The sequence below is a fragment of the Oncorhynchus keta genome, chromosome 14, assembly GCF_023373465.1.
Source record: "Oncorhynchus keta strain PuntledgeMale-10-30-2019 chromosome 14, Oket_V2, whole genome shotgun sequence".
Classification (NCBI taxonomy): domain Eukaryota; kingdom Metazoa; phylum Chordata; class Actinopteri; order Salmoniformes; family Salmonidae; genus Oncorhynchus; species Oncorhynchus keta.
In genome coordinates, this window is record NC_068434.1 from 40,674,229 (window position 1) to 40,692,613 (window position 18,385).

The following is an 18,385-nucleotide window of genomic DNA, read 5'->3' on the forward strand; positions in this document are numbered from 1 at the left end:
AAACAAGACTGGGAGTGATATCTCTACAAAAATGGTATAGGTCACACAATGTGAAATGGAAAAAAGATTCCAGACAACTTTTCATTGTTTTCTATATTTATGTAAAATGTGTATGTACATAACAAAGGGCGGAAATACACTGCAGGAATTCACATTTTCAGCCATTGAACGTGATGGTGCTAAGATGGATCAGCAATACTGAACGAAACAATCAAAATACAGATTTGTCAATCCACTGTTAGCACTTTCAAAATGTGAGGCTACACAAAGTTGTCACAAACTTAATGAACGTCAATCTAGAGGGCTAGCAATTTAAGACTGCATTAACGAACAACAAACAAAACTTTGGTCAAATATTATCTGACATCATATACAAATGCAAGGGATTTCATTATTCTACTATATACCGGAGCAACCACTCAAGAAGCTGATTTGCATTTGAATTGAAATACTGAACAATGCATACTGCATCAAAGTACATTTCATACACTTGTACCATTAGGCAAAAGTTATTTTGACTCAGATGATGCAGTTGATGTACTGGAATTGATTGGATTAACATGTGTATATTTTTTTTTTTCAAGTCAAAGAAAATGTGAAACAAAAAGAGGCAACTGAAGAGAGGATGCAATTCTTAAAATCAACTGTAGTGCAGTCATTATTTTGATGAGACAATCCGGTGAAAACACACTATCATACTATTGTCAACAAGTTATTCAATGACCTTATCTACGACGTGGCTTTTAAAGCTAAAATACAAGTAATTGTTGATTCTGTATGATCGATTCAATATGATCTAATTGTAAATTCTATGATCTACTAATACATGTTCAGAGCAATAGGAGCAAGTCCATCCATTTCAGCAGAACTCACTGAATTGTGGTCTTTTTACTGCACATTCAGGGAGTGTGTAACACAAATATCTACATACAAAAGTGGAAACGCTTTCAGTACAGGAGGAGGGGGCTGCAGTGTCATTTACTTTTTCAGATAACTGGAAACCCACCAGGTCTCAATGATCACACTGCTTAACTGGAAAGTGGACGACAGGAAATTTAAAGCAGGTCTGTAAATATACAAAGAGATATATATAGATGTATAAACAAAACAATAAAAAGCTAAACAAAGGTGGGTTGTTTGGTTGTGCAAGTTCTTCTGTAGCATGATGATGAGATGCTTCTAGAAAGGCTTGGTCTGATTATTTGAAGACATTCTCGAAAGCTGGACACTTGTGGGTCTTGAGTTTCTTGATGGCCTTTTTGAACTCTTTGCTGGACTTGTCCCACTTGTGGATGCCCGTCAGGAGGAACTGCTTGTCCACCTTGCGGCCCATGATCAGGTAGGTGTTGCCCAGGTTGTCCAGCTGCTGGCAGGGGCAGTCGGCTCCGTTCTTCAGGTACAGAACCAGATTCTTTAGGTCTTTCTTCTTCAGGTGGCCCAGTTTCAATGGCTTCTTCCTTTTCTGCAGAATCACCTTGCGGTCCATTCCTTCCCGTCTCACCTCCTTGATCTTGGTCTTGATGGCTACAATCAAATAGACGTCAAAATAAAGAAGGCGTTGTTAAAAACATTAACATGTCTATTATTTTATATGTTACGGTAAATACTTAGCTTGTGGGCTAGCTCAGAATGTTGAATCATATCTAGGGTTAGCCTGAGGCACTTTTCCTTTTAGCCATGTTAATATTTAATGTCAGAACAGAATGACAATCATATAATCCCTGTGTACGCATTGTGCAAGGGCCAAGGGGCTCTGTGACAAGACAGCAAGCCGAAAGGTTGGGTTGCAGAGCAGAGGTTATCAGTGGTTAGATAGCTAGGCCCCAGACACCAAGGGCCATTAAAGAAAGCAGCCTGGTCTCATAGACTAGACGTAACATAGTAAATGTAAATCCGGGACAATCAAATTAGTATGAAATGTTATGTTTGGGTACATAAGACAGATGGTTACTTAAGGCAAGAACGAAAGTAGAGTGGTTGGTCGGAGTGGATGGGTAGGTGTATAACACAAACGTCTAGCCACTTAGCAACTACTTAGGATGTTAGCTAACCCTTCCCCTAACCCTATCACACGAACGTCTAGCAACCCAAAGGTTGCGAGTTTGAATCTCATTACAGACAATTTGAGCAACTTTTGAACTACTTACTACTTTTTTAGCTACTTTGTAACTACTTAGCATCTTAGCTAACCCTTCCCCTAACCCTCACCCTTTTATCTAACCCTTACCCTAACCATAACCATTTTTGCTAAACTTTCCCTAACCTTAACCCTTTAACCTGACTCCTAACCTCAACCCTAACCTTAAACCTAACCCATAGCATAGCTAATGTTAGCCAGCTAGCTAGAATTCATAACATATCCCATCTCTATGGGAAACTGATCTGTCTACATTGGCTATTCTTTTTATTGGGCTCCCGAGTAGTGCAGCGGTCTAAGGCACTGCGTCTCAGTGCAAGAGGCGTCACTACATACCCTGGTTTGATCCTGGACTGTATCAAAACTGTCTGTGATCGGGAGTCCCATAGGCTGATGAACAAGTGGCCTAGTGTGGTTATGGGAGGGTTTGGGAAAGCTGCTGGAACATTGCAACCCTAAGCCTACCCTTATGTTCAATACCACTACCTACCACTTCAATATCACCACTGATTGTCACTGAAAGAGAGTGAAACATTTGATGCTGTAGTACATTGTAACCTTGCCTTTCATCATTTCTTGATGTGCCAATGTATTGCCACAATTTTACACCCACCAAATGTCTCAATAATCTTTTTTTTTTTTTTTTACTTTTATCTCTCCAAATCTCACACCGGGTCTCTGATTTCGCTTAATCTGTCTGATCTTTCACTAAACTCTATTTAACCTGCTAATCTCTTTGTTTCCTCCACCTCCCCTTCTGAAATGGTGCACGAGTCAACCCCATGGTGGTCCAAATCTCAGCATCTATTCATGTCTCTCAAATGGCACCCTATTCCCTGTATAGTGCACTACTTTTGACCAGGGCACATAGAGTGACATTTGGGCCCCCGAATGGCGCAGCGGTCTAAGGCACTGTATCTCAGTGCTAGAGGTGTCACTACAGACCCTGGTTCAATTCCAGGCTATATCACAACTGGCTGTGATTGGGAGTCCCATACGGCCCAGTGTTGTTGGGGTTTGGCCGGGGTAGGCTGTCATTGTAAATAAGAATTTGTTCTTAACTGACTTGCCTAGTTAAATAACATAAATAAAATGTAGACTCAGCCTCTATGGGTATAGGCCTACCTCTTCATCTCCCCACACAGTAAAGCAGGCATGAGTGCAGGTGGCTTCAGTTCATGGCAATAAGGGGAATGTATGGCACATTGCTGTGATTCCACTCCATTGACAATAAGGGGAATGTATGGCACATTGCTGTGATTCCACTCCATTGACCTACGGGCAGGATTAATGACCATCTTGTGATCTTTTAATACAGGGATTTGCTCCTGCACTTGGTAAACTGGCTGCTGCTCGAGATGTGGTGCTGGCTGATCTGTCTTTGAAAATCTGATAAAAAAATAAGAATACTTAACGAAAACAACATACATTATTATCAGTGTAGCTTACAGATAGGGGTAAAGACTGGTGTAGGAAATATAGGCTACTACTATATATCTGAACTCTAAATATAGGCCCCTACTTAAAATGCACCATAATATGCACCATAAAATGCATTCAATAGCTAATATAGACTACTATATCTGAACTCGTAATAGGCTTCTACATGAACTATAGGTACCATGTTGTAGGGTTCATCTATTGCCCCTCTATCTTCCCATTGCCAATTAAAGTGTTAGAAAAAGAACAGTCCCAGTTCTTTTCCAGGTATTAACAGTGCACATGGTCGGGATTAGGACCTTTATCCTCCATGTCTGGTCCATGAAAAGTCTCTGTGAGGAGGGCTTAGTGTTAAATGAAATCAAAATTGGCAGCTTTCATAATTGGCGAGTCATAAAAGATAAGGTCGAGCCCACCCCTGAAACCACTTTATCTGGATAAATCCAGCTTAAACTCTGTGCTGAACTTTCTTTGCACCTTGTGTTGCTTGTGTGCATATCTCCCTGGCCAAAGTGTACAGCACAGTGTCTGACCAGGTAGGTTATGGTTTTAACTGCTCAGGAGAAAGGCTCAGTCATTGATCAGTAGTGCCTTCGGGGCAGTTAAACTAGAATTCATGTTACTATTTAATCTAATATTCTGGGCCCCTGTTTCTGTAAACTTTTCACCCCAAACTATCATCTGACACGAGCGTTACAATAATTTCTCAAGCATTCAAAGTTACCAAGAGAGAAAATAGGAAACACTGCATAAACACTGCATTTCATCTCTCATTCTATCTTCAATGTTATCTCCATCTGTCGTTGGTCTCAGGTTTGGACAAATTGAAGCACTCAAACTCTATCAATCGGCTATGCTGTAAAGTTTGTGGGCATCTAGGCTGTAACCTTTGTCCCTGACCCTTGACCTGATTTCATCTTCTGGTTTAGAGACAGGCTTTCAGACAGCTAAGATGGTGTCATAAACCCAGCAGGAGCGGGTAAGTTGGGCATGGGCCCATTCACAACCATGGAATAACATAGCCCTCGGCCATTCACAACCATGGAACCTGTCTGCCCCGTGAGCCAATGTCTACGTCCCAAATTACACTCTATTCCTTACATAGTTCACTCCTTTTCACCTGGCTTGTATGGGCCCTGGTCAAAAGTAGTGCACTATATACGGAATAGGGTGGCATTTGGGACGTATCCTATGTGATCAGTCTAGATCAGGGCCGGGGCTGCTGTACTTTCGTTTATTCCATTAGCATGGGGAGGAATGGATGGTGCAATTACCTATACCACCAGAGAGAAAGCCAGCTGTCAGAAGTAGGGCATGGTGGGTTTGAATATAAGTGTTCTGTAGTTGTGTAACAAAGAGCTGTGGTAATAAAAGTTTAAGTATGGAGATAAATCATGGTGGGAACAAAGTGTTGAGTGGGATGTACCATAAAACCATCAGCAGAGTAGACAGCACTGATGTTTAGAAATATATTAATCAGGATATCTGAGGAACAAGGGACTGGGAGGAGTTTAGCTAGCTAGATGGCTATCTCCAATTGTATTTGAAATATGTTAATTTCCTCATGGTTGATCATGATCACCCAACACATAACATTTGGTTAACTGAACTGTGGATTTTGTTGTTTGTCTTTATATTCACTCTTTAATTGGACCGAAGCTAAAAATACAGTTCAGTTATTCAGAGATAAACAAAAACTTGGGTCACTGTACAGTGCATATGGTCAAGCAGACTTTCAAGAAACAACCCTTCTACTTAAAAACCAACACATTTCTATTCCTCCATGTCTTTTACAAACACATGTATACTTTCTCTGCCAGATTGTCCTGTATCCAACCAAAAAGCATGAAAAGCTTTCGCCTTAAAATATTCCAACTTTATTTAGATAAACTTGCCTGAGAATGTCAAAATGTGATTGTGAGATTGGAAGGAAGCTATTATTCATGACTTCAAACAATGGCACACAATAGTAACAAGCCTCTCTTCCCTTTAGAAAAAATATATATACTTTTGATTTCACCTAATTTGTTTATTCTGTCATAAAGAGCACATGTTCAACTTCATAAAAAAAAAGTGTTTTCCCATCTCAAGAGGTTAAAATACTATACATTGTACAACGCTCAAAGTGTAGGTCTACGTCGTGTGCTTCCAATGAGTAGTATTATACAGCTCTTCAGCGAATGGTTAGCTGTCTTATGGAGCATTAGTAACGGCTCTCCAGCTGGTAATTAGTAGTTAAATCAGCCATGAATTCCCGTGTGACAGGGGGAAAGGAAGCTTGTTGTGTGCAACAGGGCGGGGCAATTGAATGTAAGATTCATTAAAAAATATATAATTGTACAGTTTTTCAACACAAAACACCAGAAAATGGCCAAAAAGAGTAGAACCAGCTCACCTGCTTTTACACTAATACTTTTAGATGTTTATTTTGCAATAAATATTTAAAAATTAATAGTTTTACCATATTAAAATGAGAATTCAGTTCACGTAACAGCATAGCTCCGAGAAGTAGGGGTGCTGAGGGTGCTGCAGCACCTCCTGAAAAATCGGGATATTTGAATAATACAAAGAAAAAAATGTTTTTCTTTCTCTCACAAAAGTAGTGCACTGGTCCTTTATTAGTGGACCGATATAGCTGTCTGTAGTGCGGGCAAAAAACATTGTCATTTTACAAATTAATAAAAAATGAAAAGCTGAAATGTCTTGAGTCAATAAGTAATTCAACCCCTTTGCTATGGCAAGCCTAAATAAGTTCAGGAGTACAAAGTTGCTTAACAAGTCACATAATAAGTTAAATGGACTCACTCTGTGTGGAATAATAGTGTTTAACATTATTTTTTTAATGACTACCTCATCTCTGTATCCCACGCATACAATTATCTGTAAGATCCCTCAGTCGAGCAGTTAATTTCAAATACAGATTCAACAACAAAGTTAAACTCAGACATTGAATATCCATTTGAGCATGGTGCAGTTATTAATTACACTTTGAATGGTGTATCAATACAGCCAGGCACTACAGAAATACAGGTGTCCTTCCTAACTCAGTTGCCGGAGAGGAAGAAAACTTGGTGACTTTAAAACAGTTACAGAGTTGAATGGCTTGATAGGAGAAAACTGAGGATGGATCAAATACATTGTAGTTACTCTGCAATACCAACTTAATTAACAGAGTGAAAAGGAGGAAGTCTGTACATAATAAAAATGTTCCAAAACTTGCACCCTGTTTGCACCAAAGCACTAAAGTAATACTGCAAAACATTTGTCAAAGCAATTCGCTTTGTGTCCTGAATACAAAGGTGTTATGTTTGGGGCAAACCCAATACAACACATTACTGAGTTCTACTCTTCATACTTTCAAGCATAGTGGTAGCTGCATCATGTTATGGGTATGCTTCTAATCGTTAAGGACTGGGGAGTTTTTCAGGATAAAATAGAAAAGAAATGGAGCTAAGCACAGGCACAATCTGGGAGCAAAACCTGGTTCAGTCTGCTTTCCACCAGACACTAGGAGATGAATTCACATTTCATCAGGACAATAACCTAAAACACAAAGCCAAATCTACAATGGAGTTTCTTACTAAGAAGACTGTGAATATTCCTTAGTTGCAGTTTTGACTAAAATCTACTTGAAAATCTCTGGCAAGACCTGAAAATGGTTGTCTAGCAATGATCAACAACCAATTTGACAGAGCTTGAAGAAATGTGAAAAGAATAATGGGCAAAGGTTGCACAATCCAGGTGTGGAAAGCTCTTAGAGATGTCCCCACGAAGACTCACAGCTGTAATTGCAGCCAAATATGCTTCTACAAAGTATTGATTTGGGTGTGAATACTTATGTAAATAAGATATTTCTGTATTTCATTTTCAATATATTTTCTAAAATGCCTAAAAGCATGTTTTCACTTACGGGGTATTGTGTGTAGATATGTTAGCAAAAACAATATTTGATCTGTTTTGAATTCAAGCTTTAACACAAAAAAATGTGGAATAAGTCAAAGGGTATGAATACTTTCTGAAAGCACTGTATATGTATTTTTCCCCATATGGGTTTCACACTGGATTCTGTTAACATGGGTTCTGTTAAATGAGAACAGACCTTTCGCAAAATGAGATCTTTCCAGGAACTGAGCGTTTTAGTGAGTGAAAAAAATTCTCATTCTGTGCCAGCGGAGGCAAATTTCTGACATGATTAGTCTCCGCAGATTAATAAAACTGACGTCTATGTAAGTCACAGATTCCTCGAGCTAACTGCCCTGACTGAGGTAACCTTTCAACCACACAGTCTGAAGTTAGGCCTGGTATAGGTGAATTTTGACAAAGATTATGCCATTGCTGCTACAGTTAAACTGTACATTTATGTCTATATACCCATGTGAATATTAGTGATAAAAAGTACATTCAGCATCTCTTGCTTGCAAAGTAGGCAGGATATTGCATAGTGACAGTCTAGGGTAGTGCTCTTTACTTATCAATCATCTATTATAAGATATCCCTCTGACTCATTTTGGTCTGACCAAAAGTGCTGTAATGAAAGCATAACAATAGATTGGCTCATGAGTCATGTGACCAGATGCTTTGTTGAGGTAAAAACGGATCTTTATAAAATCATGTCATAATTGCTTTCACATTTCACCCTTTTCTCTCTTCTCTCACAACAATAATGACATATCTTTCACACCATATAATAGTTGTTTTTGAGTTAAGCCCATCCTTGCATGAGTTTTAGGACAAAATAAGAAGAGAAACCTTTCAGACAAATATTGACTCACATTTTTGCACCACTACAATGTAAAATAATAGAATTTGCTCAACAGTACTGCTTCATAAAAAAACATAACCAAATGTTAGTCCCGCAGTTGTGTGTCAAGCTAAAAGCATAGGTTATGCTTCAGCTATTGATTAACCTGTGGCAGCCAATTTAGAAACCTCTTCTCTCATTTCTTTAGCCAATTAGAACATCTAGCATAAACATTTCTTGTTTACATGTTGCCCAACTGGTACAGCAAAGCAAACCCACCACTATAGCCCATGGCATTGCCACATAGCAAGCAGAGCAGCCCCTGGCTCTATCCCAAATCGCACTTTAGTCCCTACATAGTGAACTACTTTTGACCAGAACCATATGAGCCCTGGTCAAAAATAGTGCACTATATAGGGAATAGGGAGTAATTTTGGACACAGCCTCTTTTTTTCTCATGGGAGTTGGGACTCTCCCTTTGTGGGCCACTCCTGCAGTGATTGGGTCTAATGGATGCAATAAAAGTCTAATTTAACAGTCATTGTCAAAGGCCATGCTCAGCCTGCCTGGATAAGCTCAGACGTCAAGCGTTAAAGACATTATGACGAGGAAACAAAACAACATCTGTCTTAATCAGAGATGAAACAGACCAACGTGCCACTTTCATTTGGCAAACCAGGGAAGTTTCTGAGAACAGAAAAGTGAGGCTCATCATTACAGTGTAAGAATGGGACAATTAATTTTAAATGCTGCACATAACTTTGTGTATTAGCTTTCCCTGAGAACAACTTTGAAAGAAGATGTGCAGAAAGTCCGTCTTCCCAAGGTCTGGCGGTTGGAATGGATTTGGAAACCACCAAAAACTTGGAGGCCAGCTTCTACCAATTTAAAATAAGGCACAGCATCACATTGCATACAATCACTGCCTCAAGGTGTGCTGAATCAACAGTGTCCCTGCATGTGAGAAACTATCAATGCATTTTAATTGCATAGAAAAACAAAACATTCTAAGTTGTTGCTACACTGCATTGGCACACTGTGGATGGGATGGGCTGTCAAGCCACCAGAAAAGCAGAAAGACATTCCCACACATGTGACATCAGTCCCCTGTGACAGAGACTGAGATGTGGACCAATAGGAATTCAGCTTTAACTTGCAACCCTGCTGACACCTCCTTATACCTCCTAAATAAATACCTCCTAAATAAAGACTTTAGGGCTCCAATTCATTAGTTACAGAATATTAGCATTTAAAAGAGTAATACAAACTCCAAAGCTCTGTTTTTCTAGCGGATTAAGGCAGTAACTTTTTCCAGTCTATATGTAACTTTGTGAGAATCAAGCATATGGCCAAAAAAACAAGGTCAATTGGTAGTAGTAACCCCCAAGAGGAGATTTTTCTCTAGATCGTTCACATTAGTTTACTTGGTGGTCAGTTGGTAGATCAATCCATTATGTCTAAAGGAATGATCCCCAGGAGTATACAAATTGTAAATCTTTTCAATTTCACACACTAATCCCAGCATTGTTATACTCAGAAAGAACAATTACCCTGAGTACTGTCAGATAGTAGACATGGTGAAATGTTTGTCAAAGCTATATAAATTCTCTGATAATGAAAGACATATCTCTTTTTTCGACCATGATGTGTGACTGACCAAGGAGTTTATTTAAAATATTGTATCATCGAACAAGCATAAAATTGTGCAAATCGATGGAACATGAAACATTTTTTTACTGAAAATGTGCTTGAACAGTGTGTTTATGGTCATACATACACAATATATCCAAAGGTATCATGTCCATAGGGGTATAGGGGCATGATACCAGGTTTGATACCAGGTTTCCTCCAGATGTAAAGCCTTGTATTCTGGCCAAAGAGTTCAATCTTGGTTTCATCAGACCAGAGAATCTTGTTTCTCATGGTCTGAGAGTCTTTATGTGCCTTTTGGTAAACTCCAATCAGGCTGTCATGTGCCTTTTACTGAGGAGTGGCTTCCGTCTGGCCACTCTACCATAAAGGCCTGATTGGTGGGGTGCTGCAGAGATTGTTGTCCTTCTGGAAGGTTCTCCCATCTTCACAGAGGAACTCTAGAGTTCTGTCAGAGTGACCAGCGGGTTCTTGGTCACCTCCCTGACTAAGGCCCTTCTTTCCCGATTGCTCAGTTTGGCCGGACGGCCAGCACTAGGAAGAGTCTTTGGGGTTCCAATCTTCTAGTGGTTCTGTAGCTCAGTTGGTAGAGCATGGCGCTTGTAACGCCAGGGTAGTGGGTTCGATTCCCGGGACCACCCATACGTAGAATGTATGCACACACTGTAAGTCGCTTTGGATAAAAGCGTCTGCTAAATGGCATATATTATATTATTATTATATTATTTCTTCCATTTAAGAACGATGGAGGCCACTGTGTTCTTTGGGTCCTTCAATACTATTTTGGTACCCTTCCCCAGATCTTTGCCTTGACACAATACTGTCTCTGAGCTCTACGGACAATTCCTTCGACCTCTTGGCTTGGTTTTTGCTCTGACATGACCTGTCAACTGTGGGACCTTTAAATATACAGATGTGTGCCTTTCCAAGTTTCATGTCCAATCAATTGAATTTACCACAGGTGGACACCAATCAAGTTGTAGAAACATCTCAATGGAAACAGGATGCACCTGAGCTCAAGTTCGAGTCTGAATACTTATGTAAATAAGTTATTTCTGTTTTTATTTTTAATACATTTGCAAAAATGTCTAGAAACCTTTTTTCACTTTGCCATTATGGGGTATTGTGTGTAGATTGCTGAGGATTTTTATTTATTTAATCCATTTTAGATGAAGGCTGTAACATAACAAAATGTGGAAAAAGTCAAGGTGTCTGAATACTTTCCGAAGGCACTGTATTTATATATTTGTTTCTCTGTAATACTACTAGTCACCTAGCAATTTCATAAAGTTGGCTTTTAGCTAGTGCAGATAGGTTCCTAATCTCCAAACCTCATAACTAGCTACCAAGAAGCCATTTCAGGCTATCAAGTTAGATTTGCTAGCCTGTCTAACTATCTTAGCTGGCATGCCTGCTGCCAAGGTTGGTAATAACTAAAGCAATAACTAAATGTACTGAATAAGATTCACATTCCTTTCAATCTTTTACCCAAATTTTAGCAGATATGCAGAGAAGAATATTTAGTTTATTTTTAAAGAAGAACAACCAGTCAGGAGGATACAGACAGCTCAAGAGGTATGCGTAGATATGCAGAAACATGTATATATTTTTGACATAGAAGTATGCATAATAATTATGGATCTAGATTGCACATTGTAAATATACAGTCAGTTTGAACTAAATCTATGATCCTCTAAACTAACCATTATAATAATTGTGGGACTGACCCATTTTTATTATTTTCTAACTGTTAATCTACAGTAAATTGCTTTTCTTTTCAGAGGCTTTTCTTTCCAATAGACTTAATAAACCCACTAAAGACCACACTTTTAAGATCATACAAAGAGATGACTGTGCGGTGCTATGGAACATCATCTATCGCTGGGATAAAGCACCAAGCTCATTACTGTAACCAGCATGGTAAGAGTCAGGGAATGCATGTAAATAAGACATCCTATTGGCAAGAGTGTCACTTTAATAACTTTTTAAAGCTAGCTTTTGGAAAGATCTTACAATGTACGTTGAGGGGCTGCAGACCAAAGGTGGGAGGGAGGGCTCATTAGATCTGGGGCAAATTCCAGAGCTATAGGTATAGACATACTGTAGTTCTCCATTGTATGTGGTTCCATTTGTATAGGCTTCTATGCCATGGAGAGTGCAACCTCTTGTGTTGGCTAACACAATCAATAGGTATAGTAGCCCATAGGAAAACTTGTCATGGCAAAACATGCTGTGTGTGAGTGTGTGTGCGCGTGTGTATATGTCTCTTCTTCTGTATTTTTAGGAAATGCCTAACAAACGGAATGAAAATGGTAGTGTTAGGGTTAGGAGACGCTTACCAAACTCGCTGGCACACATGTGCTCTAGAATGATGTCTGTTTTCATTTCGTTGTCACATGGGGGACAGATGGGGGAGTAACCTGTGGAAGGGAGGGAGGAGAGAGTCTTTTCAGTGGGCAGGACATGCAACACTGTCACAATAATCAACCAAGTAACAGCCATGATCAAATGGATCAAGAGTCGGGTTGCAAAATTCCTGTGACTTTCCACGAAAACTCCAAGAAATCCTGTGAAGATTCCCTAAATCAGAAGGGAATAAGCAAGAAATCCGGTATCCACCAACCAGAATTTCTGGAAGAACTGTGAATTTGGGGAAAGTTCTTGGAATTTTTCAACCAGTGAAAGTTTTTCTCTCCCTAAAATCACTATTCAAACTGAAGGGAACAACAGCTGCCAGTAACTGAATCCCTAACAGATTGTAGCATTGTTCACACCTCTATTTACCTCAACATCAGCTCACTTCCCATGGTAGTAACACGTTTGATCTTTTACCACCTATCTCCCTGCCTGTGCTTCAAATCAACCTTGCAGATGAAATCTTATGTGAACACCTACAGTATGTGAAGATGACACCTGACATTCTGGTCAGAGGTGCTGAGTACACTCTGTTGTCAGTTGCTCTGGTGTTTTCCCCCTCAAACGTATTCATCCAAACTCCAATGACGTTTGTTTTTGTTTGACAGTAAAACTCTTAACTGACCGACCTGACCTCAGTTGGAATGTCATGTGCTTTTATAGCAGGTCATAACTATGGCCTCCAGGACACAATGCTGCTTGTTATAGGCTAGATTTATGAAATGATAGGGGATATCAGTAGTCTTCTCAATATCCAAGACTGACTATCATTCCATTGTAATTTGGTGGTTAGTTTTGATCTCTTCAGAGTCTATGCTAACAGAGTCAATCTGTCCTGGAGGCCTGTTTTACTGTAAAAGCATGTGGAAATGCATGTGTGTACAGGTATGCACACACATGAACTGTTACGTGTACCTGAGACTTTTATAGAAGGTACATTACTGACTGTGAAGACAGGGAAGACTGACTGAAACTGGAAAGTCTTCCACTCAGGCTTTCATGTACTTGTATTTTTAGTTACAGGAGCCAAGTTCCATATGAACATTTTAGAATGTTTTGACATGATTAAAAATAAGGAATGGTTCTAACTGGGTAGTGGCCAACAATGGACAGAAATGCCTTTTTTTTTGGTTTTTGCTATATTAGGGTTTTTGTCAAGTGACATTCATGAATATTTAATGAAAATGATATTGATTCAATAATTAAATAACTGTTCTGTTCTTTCTTAAACAGCTTAGCAAAACTTGTCTCTAAACCCCAAAACAACATTTGGAGTACTGTGAGGTTTACCATCTGTAAAATATAAATACATATTTACACACACTTATCCTGTTATTGTGTGATTGCCAGTTGGCCATTACGTGTGTTTGACAAACGCTTACGAAAGTTACACCCAGGTGGAAAGCACTTGTGAAAATAAGCACTGTTTACAGAGTCAAAGGGGCTATATTTTCAATAAAAAAATTTAAAAAATACTCTAAATCTATTGTCACCAGCTTCATACTTGTTTAGCAGTCAGCAGTGGAGAGGATCTTTAAATAACTTACATCAAAATACATGACCGTCTAACCTAATTTTGATTTGATGGTTTATTCATTCAAATGCATCCCCCCCTCCCGTACATCACTAAAAAGCACATATTTTCCCAGGGGTTTTAGGTTCCTGTCAGTCAACAGTGATGAAGATGCAGAACAACACAGACATTAACGGCCCTGTAATGAGAAGAGTGGGGTTAAAACAAGACCGACTCTGTGGCCTGCTGGGCTTCTGACTGGGCAAACACTTTCTGATTTATTTATCGCAAGTGCTGACACATATGACAACAGGTGACCTCTGGAGGCTGTATTCCAAATGGCACTCTATTCCCTATGTAGTGCACTACTTTTGACCAGAGCCTTATGGGTCCTAGTCAAAAGTAGTACACTACATAGGGAATAGGGTGCCATTTGGGGCACACCCTGTGGATCTCTGTGTGGTCCCCGAGCTCCAAGAGGAGCCTTTTCTCAGGCTGCTGGGCTCCTGCCCACACACACCACCATGTTGGCCACCCTCGGCTCAACACGTCCCAGTTACAGAGGGACTACCTCAGATATACAGTAAGTGCTGTGTAACTGCAGCACCACAGAGCGATAAAGACCTCTTCATCGGGTGCTGGCCTGGAAAGTCTCCAGTCACCATATCAGTTCGCTGTAAGACCGAGCTATTCATGTTCAGAATATAGCAAATGTTTTAGCACTAAGCTAACATTGTTTTGAAGCCTGCATATACAACGCAGATCAAAATGTAAGGAGGTTGATGATGGAAAGTCCTTTTTAATTTATGAGAAATCTGCATGAGGTGGCTGTACTTCCCCTTCTGGGACACCTCTAGAACAGAGCAGAGCAGCCTTTCCAACTCGCTCCAAGAGAGATTCTACTAGTTCCTGCCAGGGACACTGACATGGCAATAAAATATTACAACCCATGACAGAAACAATAATTTTAGACAAAATGTGTCCTTTGATTGTGAAAGGCTGCAGCATTTACACTGAACAAAAATATAAACACAACATGTATAGTGTTGGTCTCATGTTTCAATGTTTTTTTTTTATATACAAACATGTCTGACTTATTGTTAGCCCCAAGCTGTTACAGATGTAGGATCTTAATTTGAGCCAGTTTGCTACAGCATGAAAATTATCCTGAAGCAACAGGTAATGTAAATTATTATGTGGATTATAATGACTGGACATTTTTTTCGTTAGGGCAAATCAAGTCTAACATTTTAAAGTGGAAATTACAAACTTTAGAAACCTTTTTAAACCTTGAATACGTGACAAGTTAACATTTTCCGTACAGGAAAATTATCAGCAACAACATAGTGATCAAATGAAGATCCGACATCTGTAGGTAGTTCTCGTCCTTCTGAACATAACTCAGTCCAGAAACTGTGGTTGCATCCCAAATGGTGCCATATTTCCTATATAGTGCACTACTTTTAACCAGAGCCCTATGTGTCCTGGTTAAAATTAGTGCACTAGGAAATAGGGTTGGGACGCAATCCCAGTGAGATTGTGGCAGGCAGTCTCGAGCCAAGTATCCCTGCAGGCAGATAGGCAGACATGCATCAAGGACCTGATGTCTGTGGGAGTTCACTGTAGCCTTGAAACACAGTATATTACATTAGCATAATTGATAGTCTGTTTTTTTTTCTCTCCTCATCATTGTCGCTCTGGTATTCACTCTTTCATAATTTGTATACGTTTGTTTCTGCTATTCAAATTAAACTATATATGTTGTTTCTGTCTGGTGACTTTTTGAGGGGGGTTAAAGGAAGAGGCCAGTAGTTAAGACGTCAGTATAAAATGGTCATTAATGGATGTATTAGTTATGTGGTTGGACTGCCTCCCAGTTAATAAATGTCACCTTGAAATAAATTGCTACCATCTGTTAAAGGAGTATTAGACTACAATATTAATTACAACATCACTTCTCTTTGTCAATAGCAAGCAACTTAACATTTGATACAAAGAGAGGTTCTCTCTTGGTAAAGACAGCGTAGTCTTGTTCGTGCTCTCAAATAACTAAATAAAGGTTTTGCTATCTCGCTCTTACATTTTTTTAAGATAATCTAATCTAGAGGTAATCAAAGCAGTCATGGGAAAAATTACCCCAAAAGGTTGGGAATGGTTCATTTGCATCAGGTTTGACATCAACAAACCCCTGAAACAACATTCTGCCGCCTGAAGAACTGCATGGGTGTCGATTCTCACACTATGTCAAAGTAGTGACTGTTTGTTATCTCAGTCAAGTACTGCAGTTCTATTGAGCTGCCCTATAGGACACTATGTTGAGCCTGCCCTATAGGACACTATGTTGAGCCTGCCCTATAGGACACTATATTGAGCCTGCCCTATAGGACACTATGTTGAGCCTGCCCTATAGGACACTATGTTGAGCCTGCCCTATAGGACACTATGTTGAGCCTGCCCTATAGGACACTATGTTGAGCCTGCCCTATAGGGCACTATGTAGAGCCTGCCCTATATCATACTATGTTGAGCGTGCTCCATAGGATACTGTTGAGCCTGCCCTATTCCGCAATACATGGTAAAAAAAAATACAGATATTTGATCATGATTATTACAGATTATCATGCTTCATCCACAAAATACATCATATTTTTTTATCAATTGTAATAAAAACTGCTTCCAAGTGAAGAACATAATGTACATTCAACAATGCAGATTACAAACTCCTAGCCAACACCTCAGCTTTTTACATATTGTGACAAGCAATGGCTCAGTTTCAGATCTGGTACCAGACTAGCACATGGAAACATGACTGGCACTTGGTGACATGGGATTCTATATGTAATTCTATATTTCTAGATATTATGGCAGGCATACTGCCTGCCTGCAGGTAGGTAGGTAGGTAGGTAGGTAGGTAGGTAGGTAGGTAGGTAGGTAGGTAGGTAGGTAGGTAGGTAGGTAGGTAGGTAGGTATAGCCTTACCTGTGGGTTTTGTGGCTTCAGTGGCATTGGGTGCAGTCATGGCAATGCAGACTTCGTCCTGAGGAAACTTGTCGCAGGTGAGCATCTCAGGCCAGGGGAAGCCGAACGACTCCATGATAGGGGTGCAGCCGTCCCGTACAGCCTCACACAGCCAGCGGCAGGGGTATATGGGGCGCTCCAGGCACACTGGGGCAAACAGGGAGCAGAGGAACACCTGGGTACCCGGGTGGCAGCTCTTATGCACCAGGGGCACCCAGCTGCCCGCCTGCTGCTTCACCTCAGCCATAGTCTCATGCTCCAGTAGGTTAGGCAGCAGCATCTGGTTGTAGCCCACATTGTGACACAGCCTCAGGTCCTCTGGGATATCCACACACTGAGGAGGCTTGCCATAGCTGCGGCCACCATTGTACATGTCCGATTTCCAGCTCAGGTATTCATACTCAGAGGCTTTGCTCAAAGACACCAGTGCCATGGTCAAAGCCAGAGGGATGATTCTCCAACGGCACAATGGTTCAATGGACCTCATTGTTCACAACAGAGGAGAGTCTGCAGAATAAAAGTAAAATGCAGCTGACAATGAAGCTTTCACTGTAGAATAGAACAGACCTGCTTCAAGAGAAAAATAAAATGGAGAAAAGCGCAAAGAGTCCAGTTGATAAATGCTCTCTGAGTGGAAAGTTTCAGGTTTCAGTGTAACTCCACTCCTGCCTTCTTGTTGCAGCCCCGCTGTTCTGTTCCCTTCTGCTGCTACTGACTCACACAAGCGCCTGCAAAGATAACTGTCTAGAGTAGCGCAGCTTGGAAACAAGAGGAGATTGTGAAGTGCGCGTCGGCCAATCGGAAAGGGTCTGCGCCTTTTGGCACTCACACGTCAATCAACGTGCTCAATTACTCACTGCGTAAAACACGGCTTAACGTTCCCTACCCCCTTCATTAGCCTTTTTTTTCTTTGTCAAAACAAACAAGTTGCCTTCACACCAAACAAAAAAATAATTAAATGGTTGAAATAATTTAGTGCTTGGTCAAACGGCAGCTCGTAATCACTTGACAGCTATCATGCACAGTACATTTATGGATCATTTTGGACAGTTATTTGGAGAATTGTAGATCATTTATATTTGACTACAAACACTATTTAGTTACAGCGTCAACATGCGGAAATACAGTATGCGCAGCTCAATAAATACATTAAATCAATCGAAAAACGTTCAAAAGTTTTAAGTCAAAGTTTTAACTTGGTGAAATATAGCATATCTGAAAACACAATTAATTCAGACCAATAGTGTTGAATATTGATTTTAACCTATATAATGTCACACATTCTAAATGTCAATTCATATGAGGTGAAGAAGGGACAATTGTTCAATGAAATATTAATTCAGTTTACTTAGATCCAATTCGATCTTGTTATAGTAAATTTGTTTATCTGCATGTTAGTCCGCTTTTCTTTTTTTTTACAGCTTTCCATTTGATATGACTAAGACAAGACCTGTGAAATCCTCCAATTGCA

At 39.9% G+C, this 18,385-nt stretch overlaps 1 protein-coding gene across 1 annotated transcript; it reads right to left on the reverse strand.

Annotated features, from left to right (window-relative positions):
• Positions 1-536: 536 nt before the first annotated feature.
• Positions 537-17,656, reverse strand: sfrp1a (secreted frizzled-related protein 1a). The gene is made up of 3 exons (XM_035786073.2): positions 16,876-17,656; positions 12,308-12,388; positions 537-1,524 (listed from the first exon to the last, which is right to left on the reverse strand). Exons 1-3 carry the CDS (start codon positions 17,399-17,401, stop codon positions 1,199-1,201), a joined length of 933 nt encoding a protein of 310 aa, XP_035641966.1. The 5' UTR covers positions 17,402-17,656; the 3' UTR covers positions 537-1,198.
• Positions 17,657-18,385: the final 729 nt, after the last annotated feature.

Bases quoted from the DNA above. Each gene is read 5' to 3' on its own strand.
- sfrp1a (XM_035786073.2), bottom strand. From the start codon at position 17,401: ATGAGGTCCATTGAACCATTGTGCCGTTGGAGAATCATCCCTCTGGCT. The intron at 12,389-16,875 runs GTAAGGCTATAC...TCCCTTCCACAG, and splicing joins TGAAGCCACAAAACCCACAG to GTTACTCCCCCATCTGTCCC. The intron at 1,525-12,307 runs GTAAGCGTCTCC...ATTTGATTGTAG, and splicing joins CATGTGTGCCAGCGAGTTTG to CCATCAAGACCAAGATCAAG.